Here is a 24,256-nt window from a genome sequence, read left to right as displayed (position 1 = left end):
CACGGCAACCGTCATAAATACGAGTCACATGCCAAGCATCTGCCTTTTGATCGCTTGACCCCTGGGGATTTAATTTAATTTAATTTAATAATTTAATTTGTATACCGCCCTTCTCCCGAAGGACTCAGGGCAGTGAACAGGGCAATACACAATAAAAATAGAATACAAAAATTAAAAAGCCATTAAACATTATGCCCATAAAATTAATACATATTAAAATTAAAACTACTGGGGATGCTACAGCAGTCATAAGTGTGAAAAACGGTCACTTTTCTCAATGCCTTTTGTAACTTTGAAATGAACCGTTGCAAGTTGGGGATACTAGTACCAGCCCTTTTTTTTTATACAGACACACCTATCTAATCAGCAAAACCCAAAGTCAAAATTTCATTTGATACTTTCATGTGTATTTTTTTTTAATCACTTCCTGCCTTGTTCAACATTACTGTTGCTTTTCCTTTCCTTTGGCGTATTTTAAACGGCTGGGGCAATTTCCATTTAGTCCCGTCTCTAGGGAATAATGGATAGTGCAGAGAAAACCAACTGGGGTGTAATATTTAGTATTTATTCCTGGTCTCCCGCTGGTAGCAAATTAGTTTGCCAGACTTCATCATATGTCCTCAGCAGGCATATATGTAATTAAAAGGAATGTGCGTGGAGTTCATAGCTTTCCCAGCTGTAAAAAATCCATATGCTCCTTTGGGGACAGAGACCAGGGCAATGTAATTATGGCAAGGCTAAATACGTGTAGGGTTGTGTGTGTGTGTGTGTGTGTGTGTGTGTGTGTTTAAATGATTTTCTAATCTGAAGCAAAGTTAACTCTTCTCGTACTGACTTTTTTTTGGGGGGGGGGAAATGAAGGTTATCAGATTCTGGGGTGTGATTTCTTCTTTCTTCTCCCGTTCTCGTAAGTGATGAGAAATTTTGGGATGAAGGTTTGCTGAGACTGAAGTTTAGAGTTGCAAGACACCGTCGGCAAACCGGAAGACAGATTCTAGCCTAGCTTTGGCGGTGCGTCTAATTTTTGTTCCTGTTATCACGCTGGTCAAGAATCACCCTGATGACATTTCATAATTATTTTAAAAATTAAAATCATACGGGGCGGGAGGGAGTGAGGGGGGGGATTTTGAATTTCAGAATTGGTCCAGTTGGCTGCCAAGGTAGAAAATTACCCTGCCAATTCTTGAAAATTACCCTGCCAATTCTTTTCTCAAAGCTATAGAAGAGAATATTTGTAGTTCAGGATTGAAATAGAAATAGCAATAGCACTTAGACTTATATACCAATTCATAGTATTTTACAGCCCTCTCTAAGCGGTCTACAACGTTAGCACATATGAGGGGTCCTTGATGTTTAGCGCTGATGATGTTACCTGATTGGGTAATGAAACATCCCTCATTTCTCATGCCTCTTTTTCCAAATCTTAAAATACACAAATCAAAATGATATTGAAGTCATTCATATTTGCAAAAACCTAGGGCTAAAACTCTGGTGGTGGGCTTCAAACCAAGAGAGGCAATTTGGTGTCCACTGGGTGTTATGGACTGTACCTTTGATCCCTGGTCAAGCACTGTGACCGAAATCTTGCAATTGTATGAGTGGTAGATCTAAAAGATCTGGAGGGCCAAAACTGTCCATCTTTACATAACGACTGTGAGAGTAACCTTGGGAGAAGGACGAAGAGTTGCAGCTAAGAAAATAATCAGATGAGCTATTTCAGAAAGAGAAAGTGACCTCCCTAATTCCCTAGAAAGTTAAAGGCGAGGAAGTGCTTGCAAAATCCTGTAACTGTAACCTTGCAATAAATGGAGCGTTAGTGCTGCTAGCTTTGGTTTCCTGTCTGGACTTGCTCAAAGGAGTGACACTTTACGAGAAGACAGATTGTTGCACAGACCTTAAAAAGCAGCCCTTGGTCCTGATGGATCTACAGGCCTTGTAAATCAATGTGAGAACTTCCTTGAAAGACTTCCTTAAAAGGATTTGCCATCTGGTGAAAGAAATCCCAAGTCTGTGCAAGTGCATTAATGCAAGCTTGAATACATTTGCATATGCATATCAGCAGCGTTTGACATGAGCGAGAAGATCACGGTGTGGTCTTTCGGGCACTGCCTGCCTTATGGCGTAGCAAGCTGTAGTAGCATCCTAATACACAGGTAGGAGCAAGCCTCCTTCAATCAAAGGTTGTCCCCATCTGCTGGGATTACATCCTGAGAATTTCCAAGCCAGATGGGCTCATGAAATTCCACAATTCTGAACCGTTGTAAGAAATTGAAATTACAGGTAAAGCTTCTCATCATGGCTTGAAGCTCCATTATTATTGATGGGTAGGTCCATCAAGACGGGTCCTGGTTGAAGAGTAGAACAAGAGAGCTTCTTCTCATCTTCTCATCACGGCTTGAAGCTCCATTATTATTGATGGGTAGGTCCATCAGGATGGGTCCTGGTTGATGAGTAGAACAAGAGAGCTTTGATAGTTAAATCTTCTCATCACGGCTTGAAGCTCCATTATTATTGATGGGTAGGTCCATCAAGACGGGTCCCGGTTGAAGAGTAGAACAAGAGAGCTTCTTCTCATCTTCTCATCACGGCTTGAAGCTCCATTATTATTGATGGGTAGGTCCATCAAGATGGGTCCTGGTTGATGAGTAGAACAAGAGAGCTTTGATAGTTAAATCTTCTCGTCACGGCTTGAAGCTCCATTATTATTGATGGGTAGGTCCATCAAGACGGGTCCTGGTTGAAGAGTAGAACAAGAGAACTTTGATAGTTAAATCTTCTCATCACGGCTTGAAGCTCCATTATTATTGATGGGTAGGTCCATCAAGACGGGTCCTGGTTGAAGAGTAGAACAAGAGAGCTTCTTCTCATCTTCTCATCACAGCTTGAAGCTCCATTATTATTGATGGGTAGGTCCATCAAGACAGGTCCTGGTTGATGAGTAGAACAAGAGAGCTTTGAGAGTTAAATCTTCTCATCATGGCTTGAAGCTCCATTATTATTGATGGGTAGGTCCATTAAGACAGGTCCTGGTTGATGAGTAGAACAAGAGAGCTTTGGCTAGACCTGCTTTCTTCACACAGGGTGGAAAGTCTTCCTTAAGGAAGCCATTTCAAAGAGGAAAGCTTGACTCAAAGTTTTGCAAGCCCTAGTTTCTGATTTTAAGCCCTTTCAGTCCAACTTCAGCTCTCCACCCTAACCCGCTGTCAATTTTCAGTAAATAAAAGAAAAATTGTGTGGGGATGTGGGTCAATTAACCTATAAAAACAAGAGATATTTTTTTTAAAAATATGGTAATATTGTTCACAGGTCCACCGTCTTGTTGTTTTCAGATTAGAAAGTGATAGTAAGAAGTGTTGATAAGAAAACTCCATCTGCCCCCATTTGCAGCTTTGCCTGCGGCTTAGCCAGAGTTTAAGGTTCATCCCTGGCTTAAAGAGACAAATAATGACTTTGCGCTAAATCCAGGTAGGCCTTCACTTATGAGCAGCCACTTAGCGATCATTCGAAGATGCAACTTCCAGGTGAAATGAGAGTTTCAACCGGGTTCCCATAGTTGTCCCCGTTATGGGATCAAATGACCAGGGTTTGGGCACTCGGCAACAGGGCTGCATTCGCATGGTCACCTGACTACAATTTGGCCCAAACCCTGGAAGTTACATCCAGCTTTCGGCAAAACTGCACCGTAGGGTTGGCTTAATATGTGACTGTAATAAACCAGCTTCTTTATAGTTGTCTATTGAGAACTACCTGTAGTTCCTTGTGTCGCTTTAAGAAAAAGCATCTCCCTGCAGATTTTCAGAAAAAGGGGGCAGCTTGGTGGAAGCTAGGGCCAATCCATAATGCCACGTGTGGAATATTGCATTCAGTTTTGGTCACTATGATATAAATTAAAAAAAAAGATGTTGAGACTCTGGAGAGAGAGCAGAGAAGAGCAGCAAAGATGATGAGTGGTTGCAGGAATTGGGTATAGTCCAGGACTAGGCAACCTCGGCTCTTTTATGACTCATGGACTTCAACTCCCAGAATTCCTGAGTCAGCATAGCTGACTCAGGAATTCTGGGAGTTGAAGTCCATGAATCATAAAAGAGCCAAGGTTGCCTACCCCTGGTCTAGTCTAATGAAAAGAAGGACCAGGAGACACAGGATAGTAGTCTTCTAATGTTTAAGGGGCTGTCGCGAGTCTCTTGGACTGCAAGGCGATCCAACCAGTCAGTCCTAGAGGAGATCAACCCTGACTGCTCTTTAGAAGGCCAGATCCTGAAGATGAAACTCAAATACTTTGGCCACCTAATGAGAAGGAAGGACTCACTGGAGAAGAGCCTAATGCTGGGAAAGGTTGAGGGCAAGAGAAGAAGGGGACGACAGAGAAAGAGGTGGCTGGATGGAGTCACTGAAGCAGTAGGCCTGAGCTTAAATGGACTCCAGAAGATGGTAGAGGACAGGAAGGCCTGGAGGAACGTTGTCCATGGGGTCGCGATTGGTCAGACATGACTTCGCAACTAACAACAACATCACAGAGAAGAGGGGGACAACCTCTTCTCCAAAGCGCCGGAAGGCAAGACAAGAAGCAATGGATGGAAACTAATCAAGGAGAGAACCAACTTAGAAATAAAGAGAAGTTTCCTAACAGTTAGAACAATTAATCAGTGGAGCAACGTGCCTCCAGAAGTTGTGGGTGCTGCATCACTGGAGGTTTTTAAGAAGAGACTGGGCAGCCATTTGTCTGGAATGGTGTAGGGTTTCCTGCCTGAGCAGGGGGTTGGGCTAGATGACCTCCAAGGTCCCTTCCAACTCTGTTGTTCTGTTATTCTATTCTATTATTCTATTAAGCCTTTTGGTTGCGACCACCATCCCAGCAACAGCCCATCACTATCCAGCCAGACAAAACTAATTTATTCTTCTCCATTTGACAGCTGTTAGAACTACAGGGCTGTGTTTCGTGCAAGGAAAAAAAAATCAATGTATTTCCATCCAGTTCTTAGACTCAGCATGGAATATTGTTGCCTTCCTAAAGTTTTGTTCTTACTCCAGTCTCTTGTTGCGCTCTTGGTTCTTTGCGCTGTGTTATTTATAAACACGGACAAAGGCAGTGGGTCCGTTTACGTGTGTGCCTTTTGTAATCAAGGTTTTCGAGTCTCCGAATTTTCGACAAGGCGGAAATAAGTGCAATTCCTTGGAGCGCTCATTTGGCGAGAGGTGAAGTGTAGTGTAAACAGACAATTGTGTAGTTGAATCCCATTGTAATCTCCTGAAAATATTGTCCATGTAGCGCAACCAGTGCTTATTTTGTCATAGAACGCACTGGAACAGCGTTCTTTCCAAGTTTTAAAAGTAACTTTTGAAAATTTGATGTTTGGTTCATGTGGACTGGAATCGCCCTGTTGAGCGTAGCAGGTCGGCGGCAAAATCGTTAAAACGGTGCATGCGGGCTGCTTGTGTGTGTCTAGTCCAGTGGTGGTGAACCTATGGCACGGGTGCCAGAGGCGGCACTCAGAGCCCTCACTGTGGGCACCCGTGTCATGCCTCGGAGGTGGCAACTGTCCCTCTTCAACCAGCTGCCCCCCCACAGGTGTCCCACCCCACGAGCGACATTGAGGTGACCACACCCACCCAATCTTCCATGACCTCCACAGCCACATCCACCCAGTAGGCCACCTGGCAGCAAGCGATAAATAAGTGGGTTTTGGGTTGCAGTTTGGGCACTCGGTCTCTTAAAGGTTCGCCATCACTGGTCTAGTCTGAGGCAAGCATATTTCGTCTGCTTTGGTTGTGATGGCAAAGCTCGGCTTGTATTTGGTCGTGTGGTCGCGCGCTGAGTGCTTACTGCGGGCGGCGACCATTATGTTTCAACTGACGTGTGTGGGTGTGTGTACAGTGATTGACTACGCGCGGAAGGCAAATAATTTCTTTATTTTAAAAAAATCGTTGGTGAATTGAAAATCTTTTTTTTTTAATTTTTAGTGTGAAAGTGTGACCCCAAATTTAAAAAATGAAAAAAAAACAACATTAATAATTACTTCTCAACCACCATTCCTGCTAATAAAAGGGCCAGAATATTAACAGACACAATAAAAGATTAACAAGATGTGAGTTCCGCCACCTTTTTTTCCTTACAACAAAAAAGCACGTAGCGCAAGAATTAGCAAAAGTTGCCTTGTGCCTTGAACCTTCGCTCGTTTCACCAGGACCTGAAAACTTGGTTATTTGATCTTTCTGGCCTGGACTGAGGGGGTTTTAATTTAACTCTAAATTTTAAATTTTAATTTGTTTTAATTGTGGGCTAGTCTTAATTTAATTCTATTTTAATTGTATTTATTTGTATTGTCTTAATTCGCCCTGTAAACCGCCCTGACTCCTTCGGGAATAGGGCGGTGTATCAAATCAATTAAAATAAAATAAATAAATGAAACTTTCTACCTAAACGGGATTAGCACTGGGCTCGCAGATGGAAGGAAAGTCAAATATGTGAAATTTGCAGAGTGGGAGTCCTTTTTAACCCCCTTGGAGCTTGTTGGTTTTCTTGCAAACGTTTCATTACCCAACTAAGTAACACCATCAAGTGCTACAAGGGAGTCAGTGGGGCGTGCTCTCTTTATATATACAAGTGGTTTGCCCTATTAGGGCTGTTGGATGTGTTCTTGGTGATTCCTTGATTGGGTTTATGTTGACTATTTCCTTGTCTGAGATGTTCCTTGATTGGAAAACAACCAAGCTCAAAAAAGCCCACCAAACCCGGAGAGCACCACGGATCACATAGACTTCCTTCTCCTCCTCCTCCTCCTCCTCCTCCTCCTCCTCCTCCTCCTCCTCCTCCTCCTCCTCCTCCTCCTCCTCCTCCTCCTCCTCCTCCCTGCAAACCCAATTCCCTTCTAGCACTGATGATGTTACCTAGTTTGGTCATTAAATGCCTGCAAGAATACCACCAGGTCAGAGAACACCAAGGATCCCGTAGTTCTCCTCCTCCTCCTCCTCCTCCTCCTCCTCCTCCTCCTCCTCCTCCTCCTCCTCCTCCTGCCCCTCCCCCTCAACTCTGCAAACCCAACTCCCTTCTAGCACTGATGATGCCACTTAGTTGGGTAATGAAACGTCTGCGAGAAAACCACCAAATCAGAGAATACCAAAGATTCCATAGTTCTCCTCCTCCTCCTCCCCCTCTCCTCCTCTTCCTCACCTCCTCCTCCTCCCCCTCCCCCTCAACTCTGCAAACCCAGCTCCCTTCTAGCACTGATGATGTTACCTAGTTGGGTAATGAAACGTCTGCGAGAAAACCACCAAATCAGAGAACAGCAAAGATCCCACAGTTCTCCTCCTCCTCCCCCCTCCTCCTCCTCCTCTTCCTCACCTCCTCCTCCTTCTCTTTCTCCTCCCCCTCAACTCTGCAAACCCAACTCCCTTCTAGCACTGATGATGTTACCTAGTTGGGTAATGAAACGTCTGCAAGAAAACCACCAAATCAGAGAACACCAGATCCCATAGTTCTCCTCCTCCTCCTCCTCCCTCCTCCTCTTCCTCCCCCCCCTCCACTTTGCAAACCTGACTCCCTTCTAGCACTGATGATGTTACCTAGTTGGGTAATGAAACGTCTGCAAGAAATCAAACAGGCTCAGAGAGCACCAAGGACCCCGCAGTCAATGTTCTCCTCCTCCTCCCACTCCTCTCTGCAAACCCCACTCCTTCTAGCATTGATGATGTTGTCTAGTTTGGTCACGAAATATCTTCAAAAAAGCTACGAAGAGCACCAAGGAGACCACCCAGTTCAACCCTGAGCTACCAACATTCTCTTCTGTCAGTAAATTGGCACAATTAACTGTGTGTTTTGCACACTAAAAAGTTAATCGGGAGACATCAAAGGAGTCCTCTTATCCATCAGACATTTTTGTCATCATAAAACTTTGGCTGGACCGGGCGGGGGGGGGGAGGTGAGAGAGACAGCACGCAGTCGAACGTGGCAGGGGAAGAAAAAAAAATCATGTGTTATTGTAACTCAGGACACATACTCACACCCTCTGAGTAATCTTCTCAAGCCTGCCAAAAAGTAGCCAGCATTAATTGCTTACGCTTGAATGTATTTGCTGCTGGAAATGCCGCACCGTAAATTATATTTCATTTCTCCTTCTGACAGGTAATATACCCAAAGTAAATGGATCCTGTTTTTACTCTTCCTACCCCCACCCACCCGTTCTGACGTTAGATGCATTGCTGGTCTTTTGGCAACTTGCATAAGCTTAACGATGATTGTATTTCTGCGGTTTGCGTTTCAAAAATCCAATCAACATTCAAATAGCCGATGCTTTATTAAGAACAAAACAAAGGGGAGAGCCTTAACTGTAGTGCGCAAAAACAATCCCATCCCCCACCCCACCCCCCCAAAAAGTGCAGTGGAATAATACAGCATGGCTGGCTGAGGAATTCTGGGAGTTGAAGTCCACAAGTCTTAAAAGTTGGCCAAATTTGGAGAGCCCTGTTTTATGTCTCCGACTTCTGTGAAATTGAAATGAGAAATGCGTAAGGATAGACAAAGAGCAACTTGAGAAGAGGGTTGGAAATCAGGGGAAAATCTTTTGAAATCTTTGAAAATTTTTTCAAAGAAGGCCGTACTAATTTGGAACACACTGTTGGTGACACAGCAGCCAGCCCGTCCCACCCCAACCCCACCCCTAAAGAGAACAAGCTGGAATGACCTTGGAAGGTCGTATAAACAGCTTTTCCTCTCTCAACGTCTCTTTTTGGGTTGGCGTGGATGAGTTTGATTAAACGTTTTGGGGAAAAAAATGATTTTCAAAAGCGATCAATGCTGACGCAAAGTAACAGGGGGAAAAAGAGGAAGAAAAGAAAAGATTAAACTGCAAAAAAAAGAGAAGATCAAAAAGAGAGAAGTTTCCAATTTCCTTGCCGACCAACACAAGCATGATTACAAAATTATCTCTTACTCTATGCTTGCAAACAAAGTTCTCTTTCCCCCGTGATCTAGTGTTTCATCCCTATCGAAACCACAGATCTAAAGTTCTTTTTTTCCCCCTTCAGTTTCATGAGAAGGTCGGTTTTTGCTGCGCCATAAATGTAGATGTTTTCTTTTCTCTAATCAAAAGAATCAGTTGAGACATCTCTGCCAAGGTTCATCACCTTCGTAGCCATTTCTCCACTGTGGTTAGGGCCAAACGTTTCCATTTTTGAACATTAGAATAGAATAGAATAGAATAGAATAGAATAGAATAGAATAGAATAGAATAGAATAGAATAGAATAGAATAGAATAGAATAGAATAGAATAGAATAAGAATAGAATAGAATAGAATAAGAATAGAATAGAATAAGAATAGAATATAGACTAGAACAGAATAGAAATAGAATAAGAACAGAGAATAGAATAGAATAGAATAGAATAGAAATAGAGAATAGAATAGGAATAAGAATAGAGAATAGACTAGAATATAGACTAGACTAGACTAGACTAGAATAGAATAGAAATAAGAATAGAATAAGAATAGAATATAGAATAGAATAGAATAGAATAGAATAGAATAGAATAGAATAGAATAAGAATAGAATATAGACTAGAACAGAATAGAAATAGAATAAGAACAGAGAATAGAATAGAATAGAATAGAAATAGAGAATAGAATAGGAATAAGAATAGAGAATAGACTAGAATATAGACTAGACTAGACTAGAATAGAATAGAAATAAGAATAGAATAAGAATAGAATATAGAATAGAATAGAATAGAATAGAATAGAATAGAATAGAATAGAATAGAATAGAAATAGAATAGAATAGAATAAGAATAGAATATAGACTAGAACAGAATAGAAATAGAATAAGAACAGAGAATAGAATAGAATAGAATAGAATAGAAATAGAGAATAGAATAGGAATAAGAATAGAGAATAGACTAGAATATAGACTAGACTAGACTAGACTAGACTAGAATAGAATAGAAATAAGAATAGAATAAGAATAGAATATAGAATAGAATAGAATAGAATAGAATAGAATAGAATAGAATAGAATAGAATAGAATAGAATAGAATAGAAATAGAATAAGAACAGACAATAGAATAGAATAGAATAGAATAGAATAAGAATAAGAAGAATAGAATATAGACTAGAACAGAATAGAAATAGAATAAGAACAGAGAATAGAATAGAATAGAATAGAATAGAATAGAATAGAATAGAATAGAATAGAATAGAATAGAAGAATAGAAATAGAGAATAGAATAGGAATAAGAATAAGAATAGAGAATAGACTAGAATATAGACTAGACTAGACTAGACTAGAATAGAATAGAAATAAGAATAAGAATAGAATATAGAATAGAATAGAATAGAATAGAAATAGAATAAAAACAGACAATAGAATAGAATAGAATAAGAATAGAGAATAGAATAGAATAGAATAGAATAGAATAGAATAGAATAGAATAGAATAGAATAGAATAGAATAAGAATAAGAAGAATAGAATATAGACTAGAACAGAATAGAAATAGAATAAGAACAGAGAATAGAATAGAATAGAATAGAATAGAATAGAATAGAATAGAAGAATAGAAATAGAGAATAGAATAGGAATAAGAATAAGAATAGAGAATAGACTAGAATATAGACTAGACTAGACTAGAATAGAATAGAAATAAGAATAAGAATAGACTATAGAATAGAATAGAAATAGAATAAGAACAGACAATAGAATAAATAGAATAGAATAGAATAGAATAGAATAAATAGAATAGAATAGAATAGAATAGAATAGAATAGAATAGAATAGAATAGAATAGAATAGAATAAATAGAATAGAATAAATAGAATAGAATAGAATAAATAGAATAGAATAGAATAGAATAAATAGAATAGAATAAATAGAATAGAATAGAATAGAATAAATAGAATAGAATAAATAGAATAGAATAGAATAGAATAGAATAGAATAAATAGAATAGAATAGAATAGAATAGAATAGAATAGAATAGAATAGAATAGAATAGAATAGAATAGAATAGGACTTTGGAGGTCGTCTAGTCCAGACCCAGCTCAAGCAGGACAACTTCCTCCAACTTCTCACCATCTTTCTAATAGGGCTTTTGATCCCAATTGTCACTATTTCCACCGAGGACTGAAAAGCCTGTAAAAGCTGCAGGCAAATGATCTTGTTAATAGGAACTTGATGGAGCAGTAATCTAACTTGACCTACATCTTTGATTTTCGAGAGCTGTGTTTACACCACTGCCTGCAAAGCCCTCCTGAATACTACCCCATTAATGTCTCGTTGCCTTAAAGGAACTTTCCCTAATACAGGTGGTCCTCGGCTTACAGCTGAGCCCAACATTTCTGTTGTTCAGCGAGACAGTTGTGAAGTGCGTACTGCCCCATTTCACAACCTCTTTTGCCACAGTGAATGGCTGAAGTTGTTAGTAACACGGTTGCTAAGTGGCTTTTCCATTGACTTTTCTTGTCAGAAAGTTGCAAAAAAAAAAAGATTATCTGACACCAGGACGCTGCAACCGTCATAAATACGAGTCGGTTTCCAAGCATCCGAATTTTGATCACATGACCCTGGGGAGGCTGCGACGGTTGTAAGTGTGAAAAAGGGTCGTCTTTTTTTTCCACGGCCGTTGTACCTTCGAATGGTCGCTAAATGAACTGTTGTAAGTGACCTGTATAGGGATCTTCCAAATAGGTGGATTGTATTTTGACAAAACTTTGGACAAAAGTCCTGCTGGATTTCTGAGAACTGAAGTCCATCACGTTAGAGAAGGAAAAACCTGATTATTGAATGCCCAGGCTATTACTTCCCTTGAAACAAAGCCAAAACAAGAGATGGAATCGCTATTGATTATTCTCTGACTCTTTTTAAGTTGTAGCATTTGCCTTAATAAATCCTTTCTTTCCCCCCCACCCCACCCCATTGTCGACCACGGTTTGTTACACTGCATCAATATTGTTGCTTTCTCTGTTAATTTATTTTGGCCTGGGCGTTTTATAAGCTATGATTAGCACTTTGTGGTTACTCTCCATGGGAAGGAGAAAAACCCAAAATAGAGTTAGAGGAGATGAGAAGAAGAAGAAGAAGAAGAAGAAGAAGAAGAAGAAGAAGAAGAAGAAGAAGAAGAAGAAGAAGAAGAAGAAGAAGAAGAAGAAGAAGAAGAAGAAGAAGAAGAAGAAGAAGAAGAGGAGGTGGTGGTGGTAGTGGAGCAGGAGGAGGAGGAGAAGGAGAAGAAAGAAGAAGAGGAGGAGGAGGAGGAGGAGGTAGTGGAGGAGGAGGAGGAGGAGAAGGAGAAGAAAGAAGAAGAAGAGGAGGAGGAGGAGGTAGTGGAGGAGGAGGAGGAGGAGGAGGAGAAGAAGAAGAAGAAGAAGAAGAAGAGGAGGAGGAGGAGGAGGAGGAGGAAACAAGAGTAGAAATAGGCTATCTAAGCTTCCATTCTTCAGAGGTTGTCACGATGTCGACTTTCTGTGTAGGAGGAACAAAGCATGATGATTGTGATGTTGGAGAAGGACCATCAAACTGGGACTCTGACCCAGATTGTAGCTCTCTAATAGAGCTTTCAGCTTTCTGGGTAGAAGTTCTCATTTTCATTGTTTAGATGGTCATATCTTGTGGGACACATCTCTGCTCCAGAAAATGGGAAACTGCTGTTCCTCAGAGTAGAAGTATTGGGGTAGAATAGATGGTATGGAAAGCCACCACTAGACTTAACCCAGTAAGCCAGAGATGAACAAAAGGTCTCAGCTTGTTTCTTGTTCATTCAGTCAACAAACGAACACAACCACTGACCCCCATAGTCATAGGAGAGAAGCCACTAGAACTCAGGAGAAAGTTAGAACAATTAATTGCCTCCAGAAATTGTGGGTCCTCCGACACTGGAGGTTTTTAAGAAGAGGTTGGACAGCCATTTGTCTGAAATGGTTGAGCAGGGGGTTGGACCTCCAAGGTCCCTTCCAACTTTGTTATTTGGTTATTCTCCAGTCCCCATTTTTCTGTAGTTCCCAGAGGTCACTTGGTCTCTTCTTCTAAATTTTGGAGGCGCTACTGCTGCAAATGAGTTTCCATGGAGGAGAATGTTAGTAGCTCAGCGTTCACATGAGGGGTCCGTGGTGCTCTCTGAGCTGGGTGGTTTTCTTGAAGACGTTTCATGACCCAGCTAGGTAACATCATCAGAGCTAGAAGGGAGTTGGGGTTGTGGAGAGGAGGAGGAGGAAGAGGAAGAGGAGGAGGAGGAGGAGGAGGAGGAGGAGGAGGAGGAGGAGGAGGACAATAATGACTATGGGATCCTTGGTACTCTCTGAGCTTGCTTGTTTTCTTGCAGATGTTTCATGAGCGTAACTAAGTAACATCAGTGCTACAAGGGAGTTGGGGTTGTGGAGAGGAGGAGGAGGAGGAGGAGGAGGAGGAGGAGGAGGAGGAGGAGGAGGAGGAGGAGAATGACTATGGGGTCCGTGGTGCTCTCTGAGCTTGCTTGTTTTCTTGCAGACGTTTCATGAGCCTAACTAGGTAGCATCATCAGTGCTACAAGGGAGTTGGGGTTGTGGAGAGGAGGAGGAGGAGGAGGAGGAGGAGAATGACTATGGGGTCCGTGGTGCTCTCTGAGCTTGGTGGTTTTCTTGAAGACGTTTCATGAGCCTAACTAGGTAACATCATCAGTGCTAGAAGGGAGTTGGGGTTGTGGAGGGGAGGAGGAGGAGGAGGAGAGTCATAAAATTAGGCGCAGCTTACTTAACAACTGCCTTGTTTTGCAACAGAAATTCCGGTCCCAATTGCAGTCATAAGTCGAAGATTATCTGTAGACCAAATACCTGCATGCAGGTATATCTTTTGTTGTCCTTCAGATGCATCCTGAGCAGGTCGGTTGCGCCAAACTAATTAACTGTTAAGTGGGAGTGACAGGTGTCTTTTTAACGGGGAATCGGTTCTCGTTCTGCCTGAAGGGAACATCCTACGACTTCTGTCAGTTGATGCCTAAAAGCCAATGGGGGGGAGAACCACGGCAAGCTCGAATGCTCTAGCAAAGCACAGAAATAATTGTGATTTTTTTTCTCCCCCCCCCCTTTTTTTTTTGTCTCTGAGGGATGATGGCATTTTGGTAATTAGAAATGTCAAAATGTGAATTTGCTATTCAGATTATTGGTCTGGCAAAATAGTTTTTGTCGTCAATGAGATGCCAGCTTTTCTTTTTTCTTTCTTTCTTTCTTTCTTTCTTTCTTTCTTTTCTTTTTTTTCTTTTCTTTTTTTTTTTTTTTTTTTGTTTCTGGCTGGTACCAATCTCCTAGTTATTAGGCACTGATTTGTAAAACATGAAAACAGTTCCAGTAATTGCGAGCGACTCTAGAATTTCAAATACGAAACCCTGCAGGACGGAAATTGCTAGCTTGTCGCAAGGGGTCACGTTGATGACAGATACAGCTTGTGTTCACCTAGATGTGGTTAGGCAACATTTCACATCTTCCTGTAACTGATACACGGGGCTGGCAGTTTGAGCAAACTGCACATTTAATGTAAGAAGTCCCTCTAGAGCAGGGGTCTTCAAACCTGGCCCTTTTACAACTTGTGGACTTCAACTCCCAGAATTCTGCTCTAGAACATAGAACATAGCATCACAGAACTGGAAGGGACCCTGGAGGTCTTCTAGTCCAACCTCCTGCCCAAGGCAGGAGCCTTACACAATCCTGTTCAAATGGTTGTCTACTCTACTGTACGGAACCAATGAAGGAGAATTATTTGCAGCTCGGGGTTGAAATGAGGGGTCCTTGGTGCTCTCTGAGCTTGGCTGTTTTCTTGCAGACGTTTCATTACCTGACTAGGTAACATCATCAGTGCTAGAAGGGAGTGGGGTTTGTGTAGCGGAGAAGGAGGGAGACGGGGAGGAGGAGGAGGAGGAGGAGGGATGAATAAGGAGGAAAGAAGAAGGAAGACAAAGACTGTGGAGAAGATTGTGGAGTCCTTGGTGCTCTCTGAGCTTGGTTGTTTTCTTGCAGACGTTTCATTACCTGACTAGGTAACATCATCAGTGCTAGAAGGGAGTGGGGTTTGTGTAGCGGAGAAGGAGGGAGACGGGGAGGAGGAGGAGGAGGAGGAGGAGGAGGAGGAGGGATGAATAAGGAGGAAAGAAGAAGGAAGACGAAGACTGTGGAGAAGATTGTGGAGTCCTTGGTGCTCTCTGAGCTTGGCTGTTTTCTTGCAGACGTTTCATTACCTGACTAGGTAACATCATCAGTGCTAGAAGGAGTGAGCTTTGCTCTTGGTCCCTTACTCCTCTAGCACTGATGATGTTACCTGGTTTGGGTACTGAAACGTCTGCAAAAAAAACAACCAACCAAGCTCAGAGAGTACCAAGGATCCCTTATTCTTGAAAACCTGCAGTAATGGAGCACCCACAACTGTGGGGGGCAAGCTGTTCCATTCGTTAATTGTTCTCAGAACATTTCTTGATGGCCAAAATATAATAAACGTGGACACATGAAAAATGCCCAGTTAGGCCTGGATGTGGCCTTTGATTGCATCAGATGATGCTTGTTGATCCAAAAGTGGACCCTGATCCTGGGAGGAGGAGGAGGAGGAGAAGGAGAAGGAGAAGAAGAAGAAGGAGAAGGAGAAGAAGAAGAAGAAGAAGAAGAAGAAGAAGAAGAAGAAGAAGAAGAAGAAGAAGAAGAAGAAGAAGAAGAAGAAGAAGAAGAAGAAGAAGAAGAAGAAGAAGAAGAAGAAGAAGAAGAAGAAGAAGAAGATGATTTCTCCTTACTTCTAGGTTGGATCTGTCTTTAACAAGCTTCCACCCATTACTACATATCCTGCTCTCTGGTGCTTTGGAGAATAAGTTAGTCTCCTCTTCGTTATGATAGGCATCTTCAGTAAGTAGCCAGAAGTGCTGAGGGAAAACAAGCCTTTATTTCCCGGACAGATAAACGGAATTAAAACGAAATGTTGAGAATCTGATTATCCTCCAAGCACATAGATAATAGTTTTCTCCTTTGGCTACAATTAAAGCAGAACATTTGGAACTACTTGGAGGTTTCCGAGGCCCCTGGCCAAGATCGGAATCGGAGCATCTTGAAAATGGAAGCTTTGCCGTTGCTTTTAAAACTGGGATAAGATGTGTGTGCCTAACACAACTCAGGAAGGAGGACGCGGGGATTCAGTCAGGGAGTGGAAAAATAATTAGGCACATAAGTGGAGTGGGAAGAGGAAGAATATATAGCAAGTGCGTGCAGGAGTAGTAAATTGCAGAAAAAGCATTGTCTCCGAGTCCTGCAAAGGAAAAGTATTGGTTTGCTTCAGATGATGCTTGCCTGGAAGATTGACAGCTATGACTGAATGTGACTGGTTGGGTGGATCTGTGGTAAGCTGTTTTCTCCATAATTCTTTGTACTGTTCAAATCGATCGTGTTAATAGAAGAAATGAGGGTCATTAAAAATAACAATAACTGTCCATCCCTAAAAAGTAAAAAAAAACAAACACCCAGCCTGGATTCACAGCTTTCTTCGATGAAACTCTAAAGATTTGTGATGTTTCCCTCCTTGTTTTTAATTTCATTTATTGGCACGATCAAAATAAATGGTTCACGGAGCTGCAGAGAGACGGCATTCTTCTCTTGTCTGCCGAGCCGTTTATTACGATAACTGATGCACAAGGTGTAGCGGTGGAGTTTGCAAATAAAGCAAAAATGGAGGCAGAGATACTTGTAAAATCTGGCTCAGCTCTGTGGCAAATTTATTTTATTTATGTTTCACGTTTCAAGACTTCCTATCTCTCCCAAGGATAAGGATAAGAGACCGATAGAAAGAATAAGGAACGGAGTGAGAATCTCCATAGACTGAATTGTCACTGAAATAAGTCTCCAAAAGGGCTTTGATGGGAGAGTGGGAAGAGATTTAACCAGCCTTAAAATATCTCAGCGTATCAAAGGTGCCACAATTGGTCTATGCATCCACTAGCACTGATGACGTCTCGCCTACTTCCCTACTCAAAATTTCCTCTTCACCTTCCTGATCTTCACCAACGCCCAGATCACTTCGGTTTTTATTCCCACCCAACACCGCAGGATTTTCCCGACAGTCAGAACAATAAATCAGTGGAACAACTTGCATCCAGAAGTTGTGAATGCTCCAACACTGGTGCCCAAAAGGTTGGGGGGGCGGGGGCGCTGCTTTAAGCCACTGGGGCTCCTCTCTCTCTCTCTCTCTTTTATCCGAATATTTCCTAGGCACATCTTTGGTTCCTCAAGGTCATTTCCACATAGGGACTCTGCTCAATCCCAGTGTCCTTTTGCCCCCTTTAACTATGCGGCTGATTAGGTCATCCTTTCAGCATGGAGAGATCTTAAGGGCATTCAGTAAACTGGCTGGGTTGGGCATGGATGAAAAAAAAAAGAATTGACTTCAAATATTATTTTCAGAAGATGAGAAAAAGTCGGCGATTTCCTGCTGGATGGCGCCTGGCGTTTCTGGCGGTTAATTACTTGCTTGCACTACAGTTACATGTGAATGTCCTGCCTTTGTTACATATAGTCAGTTCCCATGTGATCTTTAGTTTCCTGAAGACCCCAGAGATGCTTTTGGCTCCTTCCTTTGCAATTTTTTTTTAACACCCTGAGGATCAGTAGAAGAACAGAAACCTCTTTCAACCAAGGAAGAAAACTCACAAGAAATTGCAATGTGGAGTTTGGAACAGGGTTAATTAATCATGGCACATCTGTAGATTTGCAGGCTGGGGCAAGTTTTTTTTTTCTTTCATGACATTAAAACTGCTTCTCAGGCTTCTACATGCTAATAAATGAAACCCTAAGAAAAGCCATTGTCTTCCTGCTGATTTTCGCCAACGTTGTGCAATTATATTGTTAGCTTGCCATCCTTTCACCAGTTTGGAGGGGGGGGGGGAAATACAGAGGTCACGTCGATAGCCCTTGTTCCATGTAAGTGCATTGATTTATTTCAGTCAATTGCATCAAGCTTAAATTAACCCAACAAGCATTTTGAGATCTGTCCTTCTTCTTGACTGCAAACACATTTTATTTTGTAGGAGAGGAGCCCATCCTGGTCACGACAGTTGCCCTCAGCTGGAATGGAATGGAATAGAATAGAATAGAGAGAATGGAACAGAACAGAACAGAACAGAACAGAACAGAATAGAATAGAATAGTGGAAATAGAATAGAATACAATAGAATAGAATAATGGAATAGAATAGAATTCAATACAATACAATAGAATACAATAGAATAGAATGACAGAGTTGGAAGGGACCTTGAAGGTCTTCTAGTCCAACCCCCTGCTCAACCTTATACCACTGGTTGTCCAATCTTCCAGTTTTGGAGCATTCACAACTTCTGGATGCAAGTTGTTCCACTGATTTATTGTTCTGACTGTCAGGAAAATCGTGCGGTGTTGGGTGGGAATAAAAACCGAAGTGAACTGAGCGTTGGTGAAGATCAGGAAGGTGAAAAGAGGAAATTTTGAGTAGGGAAGTAGGCGAGACGTCATCAGTGCTAGTGGATGCATAGACCAATTGTGGCACCTTTGATACGCTGAGATATTTTAAGGCTGGTTAAATCTCTTCCCACCCTCCACCAAAGCCCTTTTGGAGACTTATTTCAGTGACAATTCAGTCTATGGAGATTCTCAGCCGTCCAGGTCATGATTGTCTCAAAGTTGCTTTTTCCAAAAGCCAACCTGGACTTTGTGGGTTTTTTTCATGAAGGCGTTTCGCTTCTCATCCAAGAAGCTTCTTCAGCTCTGTTCCATTCAGTTCTTCATGAACTGAGAAAGCTTCCTGGATGAGAAGCGAAACGCCTTCAAGGAAAAAAACCAAGTCCAGTTAACTTTTTAAAAAGCACCTTTGGGATGAGAATTCAGCTGTGTTCTGAAGTCCCCGTTCTTTGAGATTCTCTGATGAATTGAGAAGCTTTAGCTCTTAAATCATATCCTTTTGGGGGGGGGGGAAACCTTTTAAGCATTGGACAGTTGAGTTCATCTTCAGACTTTGAGCTCTGTTGGGTGATCTTTTCACAATTAAATGTGGGCTTTAATTTGGGAGGCCTAGTTGAGGTAGGCTTCCATCCAAAACAAATGTTTAATTCTAAAGCCATTCCCCAACCCGAGACCTTAATAGGCATTTGTAGACAATGTGACTATATTCTCCTCTCTAAGAAAGATTTCCCAGACTAATCTGAAAATTCACTGCCCTCAAAATTAGTCACTTGGGAAAGAAGCCATCAAGCAGTGCCAAAGAGCTCAGTCGTATAAAATGCTGACGTTGCTGGCAAACATCATAAAACATCCTATTCTCTTTCCTTGGCCCAATTTTTTTTTTGAATAGTGTTTATTTTGGTCATTGAACCAACCTCCTGGTGAAATCCTGCACCCAGCACAAACCTGAATGTATATAATTCAGTAGGTTTGTGTGATTTTTATACGCACCAATTAGCATCCAGCAGAGCGTTGCAGCAAAAGTCCTTGGATTTCAGCATTTTTATTTATTTATTTATTGGGGGGGGGGTGCTTGTTGGAAAAAAAATTGATTTTCTGACTTGTTTGATATTTTGGAAGATGAAATACAAAGTAACCTGCTGGAGCTGAAATTCTCAAGCTTTACAGCATCTTATGGGATATGGATGTTGCACGGAGGCTGCTACTTAAGATACACAAATCTGTATATCATATACTGCAATTCCCCTTTTGCTTCAGAGTTATTTAATCGGACAGAACGCTAGGCAGCTGGATTTTTTTTCCCCTTCCTGTTTTAATGTGAAGATATTACGTTCTGTCGTTTTTTCCCTAGTGTTTCCCTCAGAATAGATTGCACAGAATAATAAAGTAATATTGGAACTGTAAGCAGTAATGGATTGCTTCAAGTCTGTGCTGTGCTTAGCTTCAGGGGGGAAAAAAACATGAGTCATTAGCAAAACAGGAGTTGCCCAGTCGTTTTCATGCTTTCTGTTTGTGTGCGTGGTTACTTGAATACCTTTTCGCCCTTTGACATGTGTCTGGTTACACGGGTAGTTCTCAACTTAACAACAATTCATTTAATGGCTCCCAGTTGTCTTCCGGGTGAGGTTCAAGGTGTTGGTAATGACCTACAAAGCCCTACATGGCATGGGTCCGGAATACCTTGGGGAGCACCTGCGGCAGGCATCAACTTGGGCGCACCGGATTTATGGAACCGTCTTCCGGCTGAGCTCCGGATGGCGCCCGACCTTCGCTCCTTCCGGCGCGATCTAAAGACGTATTTCTTTGAACAAGCTGGCCTGGCCTGATGGGATGGGGTTGGGTTTTTATTACTTTTAAATGTGTTTTAACCTATTGTAAGAGTTGTGGGCATTTTGTTTAATCTTTTTTAATTTTTGTATTCTGTCTTTTTAACATGTATTGCCCTGTTCACCGCCCTGAGTCCTTCGGGAGAAGGGCGGTATACAAATAAAATTAATATAATATAATATATATAATGACCAGTCAAAGTTACCCGGAAAAAAGCGAGCGATGGCCGTTTTTTCACACTTAGGACCGTTGCAGCATCCCCAGGGTCACGTGATCAAAATTCAGACACAGGGCAACTGAGTAGTAAATTTGTGACGGTTGCAGTGTCCCGAGGTCACGTGATCTCTTTTGGCGAACCTCTGACAAGCAAAGTCAATGGAGGAAGCCAGACTTAACTTCACAAGCCTGTTACTAACTTAATAACTGCAGCGATTCACTTAACAATTTGGGCAAGAACAAAATGGTAAAAATGGGACAAACGTCATTTAACGTATGTCTCCCTTGGCGACAGAAAGTTTGGGGTCCATTGTGGTCGTAAGTCAAGGGCTACCTGTAATAAAATACTAAATAGGACTTTTCATTTGTCCACGGAAAGCCCTTTTCTGAAATTTGGCCAGTAGCCCAAATGTTGGAATTCGGTTTCCGGATCATGTTTGGGGGAAAAAAAATAAAAATCTAAAAGTTAACCCAGAGAATATGAGATAGAAATTTGCATAGATGAAAATGGAGCGCCTATCTACATTGCTTCGGTGTCATAAAAAACACAAAATGACAATTATTTTGCCCATCGTTTGAAATAACGGCTCCCCTGGGGTTGAGAACAGAACATGTTATACAAGAGCAGGAGGGGTGGGGTGGAAATTAGCTTTCATTTTTATTCTCTCTGTATGAGTAAACCTCTAGGGAGTTGGGTATAAAAGCATTAAGAGGGGGGAAAAATGTAAGCCCAAAGAATAATTTATGAGAGAGAAGCAGCAATTTCTTTGATTCCGTTCCTCCTATTTTTAACTTCTTCCCATCATGAGCACACTGTTCATTGGCTCATGAGTCAACATAAAGCTTTACATCCTGTTAAGTCAGAGGGTAGATGGATTTGAAACTTGATTTATTTGCAGTCAATCAGCAAAGAATTGCTTAATACCGTATTTTCCGGCATATAAGACGACTGGGCGTATAAGACGACCCCCTACATTTCCTGTTAAATGATAGGGTTTCGGCTATACTCGCCGTATAAGACTACCCCTCTTCCAACGCACACCAAATAAAAATTAAAAAACATCAGATTTGATTTTAATATGGTAATTTTAATTCAAATGCTTATGACATGCAGGTACTTAGTAGGAAAACTGTCACTTATAAATATAAGGCTGTTTGTCATCAAACATGTAAACATAAAACGGTGCAAGTGGATTAAACTTTTCCTAATTCACTCTAAAGCTTTCCCTGCGCAGACCAAATGAGAGATCCGCTCCAGGTTTGCCCAGTTCCTGAGTCAAATGTGTCCTTAGAGCTAAGCAGCTGCTCTGGCTGCTGCATTCCCCACCTGCCTTTCAAGTTGGGATAGACTGCAGCTGCTCTTCAACTTTAGAAGGAAAGACGGCCAGACCCCAGCCTGTAAAAAATCACAGACTGCAGCTTCTTCTCCAATTGGTCCCGCTTTCCCTGCGCAGACCAAATGGGAGATCCGCTCCAGGTTTTCCAGCCAGCCCTGTCCCTAAAGTTTCAGCAAAATGACCCCTGACTTTTGAGAAGATTTTCATGGGTTAAAAAGTCGTCTTATACGCCAGAAAATACGGTACTAGGAATAAAAAAAAAATTCATTTAGGTCATTGTACTGTTGGATATGTTTATTTTTTAAATAAAATAAAATAAAACAAAACAGCATTGGGATAAGCAGGGATGTGAATTTTTGTGGCAGCACTTGGATGTCTATCCATCGTAGAACTTAATATTCATTACAGAAATATATACAGTATTTCTCTTTTCAGAAGTTAACAAATTCTCTGGCGTTTTCATTACTGTACGCATTTACTCCCCTTCACCATATGCCATTGCTGAAACTCCAGTAGTTACTCGAAGGAAAGGAATTTTCCATGTACAATCCTAAATTATAAAGGTACAGAGTCATAAATTATTTGTTAGAGAAGGTTGAGGTCAGTGCTGGTTTGTTCTTTTTTAAATTAACTCCATGATCTCAACAGGAGTCAATTGCAAGAATATATATTTAGCTGACAGACATTAGCATAATATATTTTATAATTTAACTTTTCAAAAAGCTAGCATTTCAGCCAAGCCTTCTTTCCTTTCCATTTGCTATTTCTAGAAAACTGTCCTTTGCCTCTGCAGAATTCCGCAGAGCTTTACTTTTCCATGTTGACTGAGCTCCATTCTTTCACTTCTAAACAATTTAGTGTTGTTGTTTTTTTTAAGCATCCAAGGTCAAGAAAGCTCTGCAGATAAATGGTTGTACAGTCATTCTAAACTAAATATTTCATTTTTTTCTGAGAAGGTCAACTTAGCTTGGTCTTCCCCATTCCGGTGTCCTAGAGTTAACCTTTCAGGATTCTTGGTCAGAATGACCTTTGGGAATTGAGACCCCCTAGAAGGGAATATTTCTAGCTCAGGTTTGAACTGTGGGGTCCTTGGTGCTCTCTGAGCTTGGTGGTCTTCTTGCAGATGTTTCATTACCAACTGGGTAGCATCATCAGTAAGCCCCATTTCCTACTAACACTGATGGTGTTATCTACTTGGGTAATGAAGCGTTTGTAAGGAAACAACCAAGCTCAGAGAGCCCCATGACCCCACAATTCTCCTCCTCCTCCTCCTCCTCTCCACAAACATCATTCCCTTCTAGCACTGATGACGTTACCTAGTTGGGTAATAAAAGGTCTGGAAGAAAACAGCCAAGCTTAGAGTGCACCAAGGACCCCATAGTCATTGTCCTCCTTCGTCCTCTCTCCTCCCTCCCTCCCTCCTTCCCTCCCTCCCTCCTCCTCCTCCTTTCCACTCTGCACATCCCATTCCTTCTAGCACTGATGGTGTGACCTAGTTTGCCAATAACCTGTCTGCAAGAAAACCACCAAGCTCACCACATCCATATAACCGGAAGATAATTAATTTGGGGTTGGTTCCCTAGCATCTTCCACCAACTGAGACCTCACCCTCTTAGCCATGCTGGTTAAAAAAGATCTAGGAGTTGGGAGTCTTCAAAAGTTCTGGAAGGGCTTTAAGTGGACCTCACTTCTTCTACCAACTTCCATCCCTTATCCCTCTGCTGAAACGTATCCTAAGCTTCTCCCTTAAGATAGGCTGATGGTGTTTTTTTTTCCAAACAGGAAAAGCCAATAACAATCTCCAGTGGGACGAGGACTCCATAGAATACATGCCAGCTGACCCGGTCAAGATTGCCTTTGTCTTGGTCGTCCATGGCAGAGCTTCTCGCCAGCTGATGCGCATGTTTAAGGCTATATATCATCAGGATCACTTTTATTACATCCACGTTGACAAGGTAATCTGTCGCCAGTTCCGTAGCTCCCCGGCGCGTGAATCTGCTCGTCTTGTGCTTCTTCTGTTTTGCAGCCTTAAATACAGGTAGTCTTCGACTTACCACAGTTCACTGAATGACCGTTTGAAGTTACAACGGCAATGGCAAAAGTGACCGTTGGCAGCATCTTCGTGGTTATGTGATCAAAGCTTGGCAACTGGCACGTGCTTGTGTCGGCTGCAGTGGCCCGGGGTCATGTGATCCCCTTTTTGACAAGCCAGATTCCTACTTTACAAGCAATGTTACCAACTGAACAATCGCAGTGACTCATTTGAGCACTGTGGCACGAAAGGTCGTAAAATGGGGCAGACGTCTCCCTTAACAATGGAAATGTTGGGCTCAATTGTCATAAGTCAAGGACTACCTGTATATGTTGTCACAGCTGCAGCACCCTGTTTCTTGTTTATACCCACATACACATATGGCCTCGCTCATCCTCTCTTGATTCTCTGATACACTCCCAGGATAGCA

The 24,256-nt window shown here is 41.7% G+C and overlaps 1 protein-coding gene across 1 annotated transcript in view; it reads left to right on the top strand.

Annotated features, from left to right (window-relative positions):
• Positions 1-24,256, top strand: part of XYLT1 (xylosyltransferase 1) — a gene marked incomplete at its 5' end in the record, with an annotated part of 73,761 nt that overhangs the window by 9,598 nt on the left and 39,907 nt on the right. Inside the window, one exon of the mRNA XM_081337936.1 lies at positions 23,577-23,749. Coding sequence (XP_081194062.1) covers positions 23,577-23,749 — 173 coding nt within the window. The remainder of the gene's footprint in view (positions 1-23,576; positions 23,750-24,256) is intronic.

Source organism: Vipera berus (assembly GCF_964194415.1).
Source record: "Vipera berus genome assembly, chromosome: 13".
In the NCBI taxonomy this organism is placed as follows: Eukaryota; Metazoa; Chordata; class Lepidosauria; order Squamata; family Viperidae; genus Vipera; species Vipera berus.
Note: the sequence above shows the minus strand (reverse complement) of the source record. Positions and strands in the feature narration are given on the sequence as shown.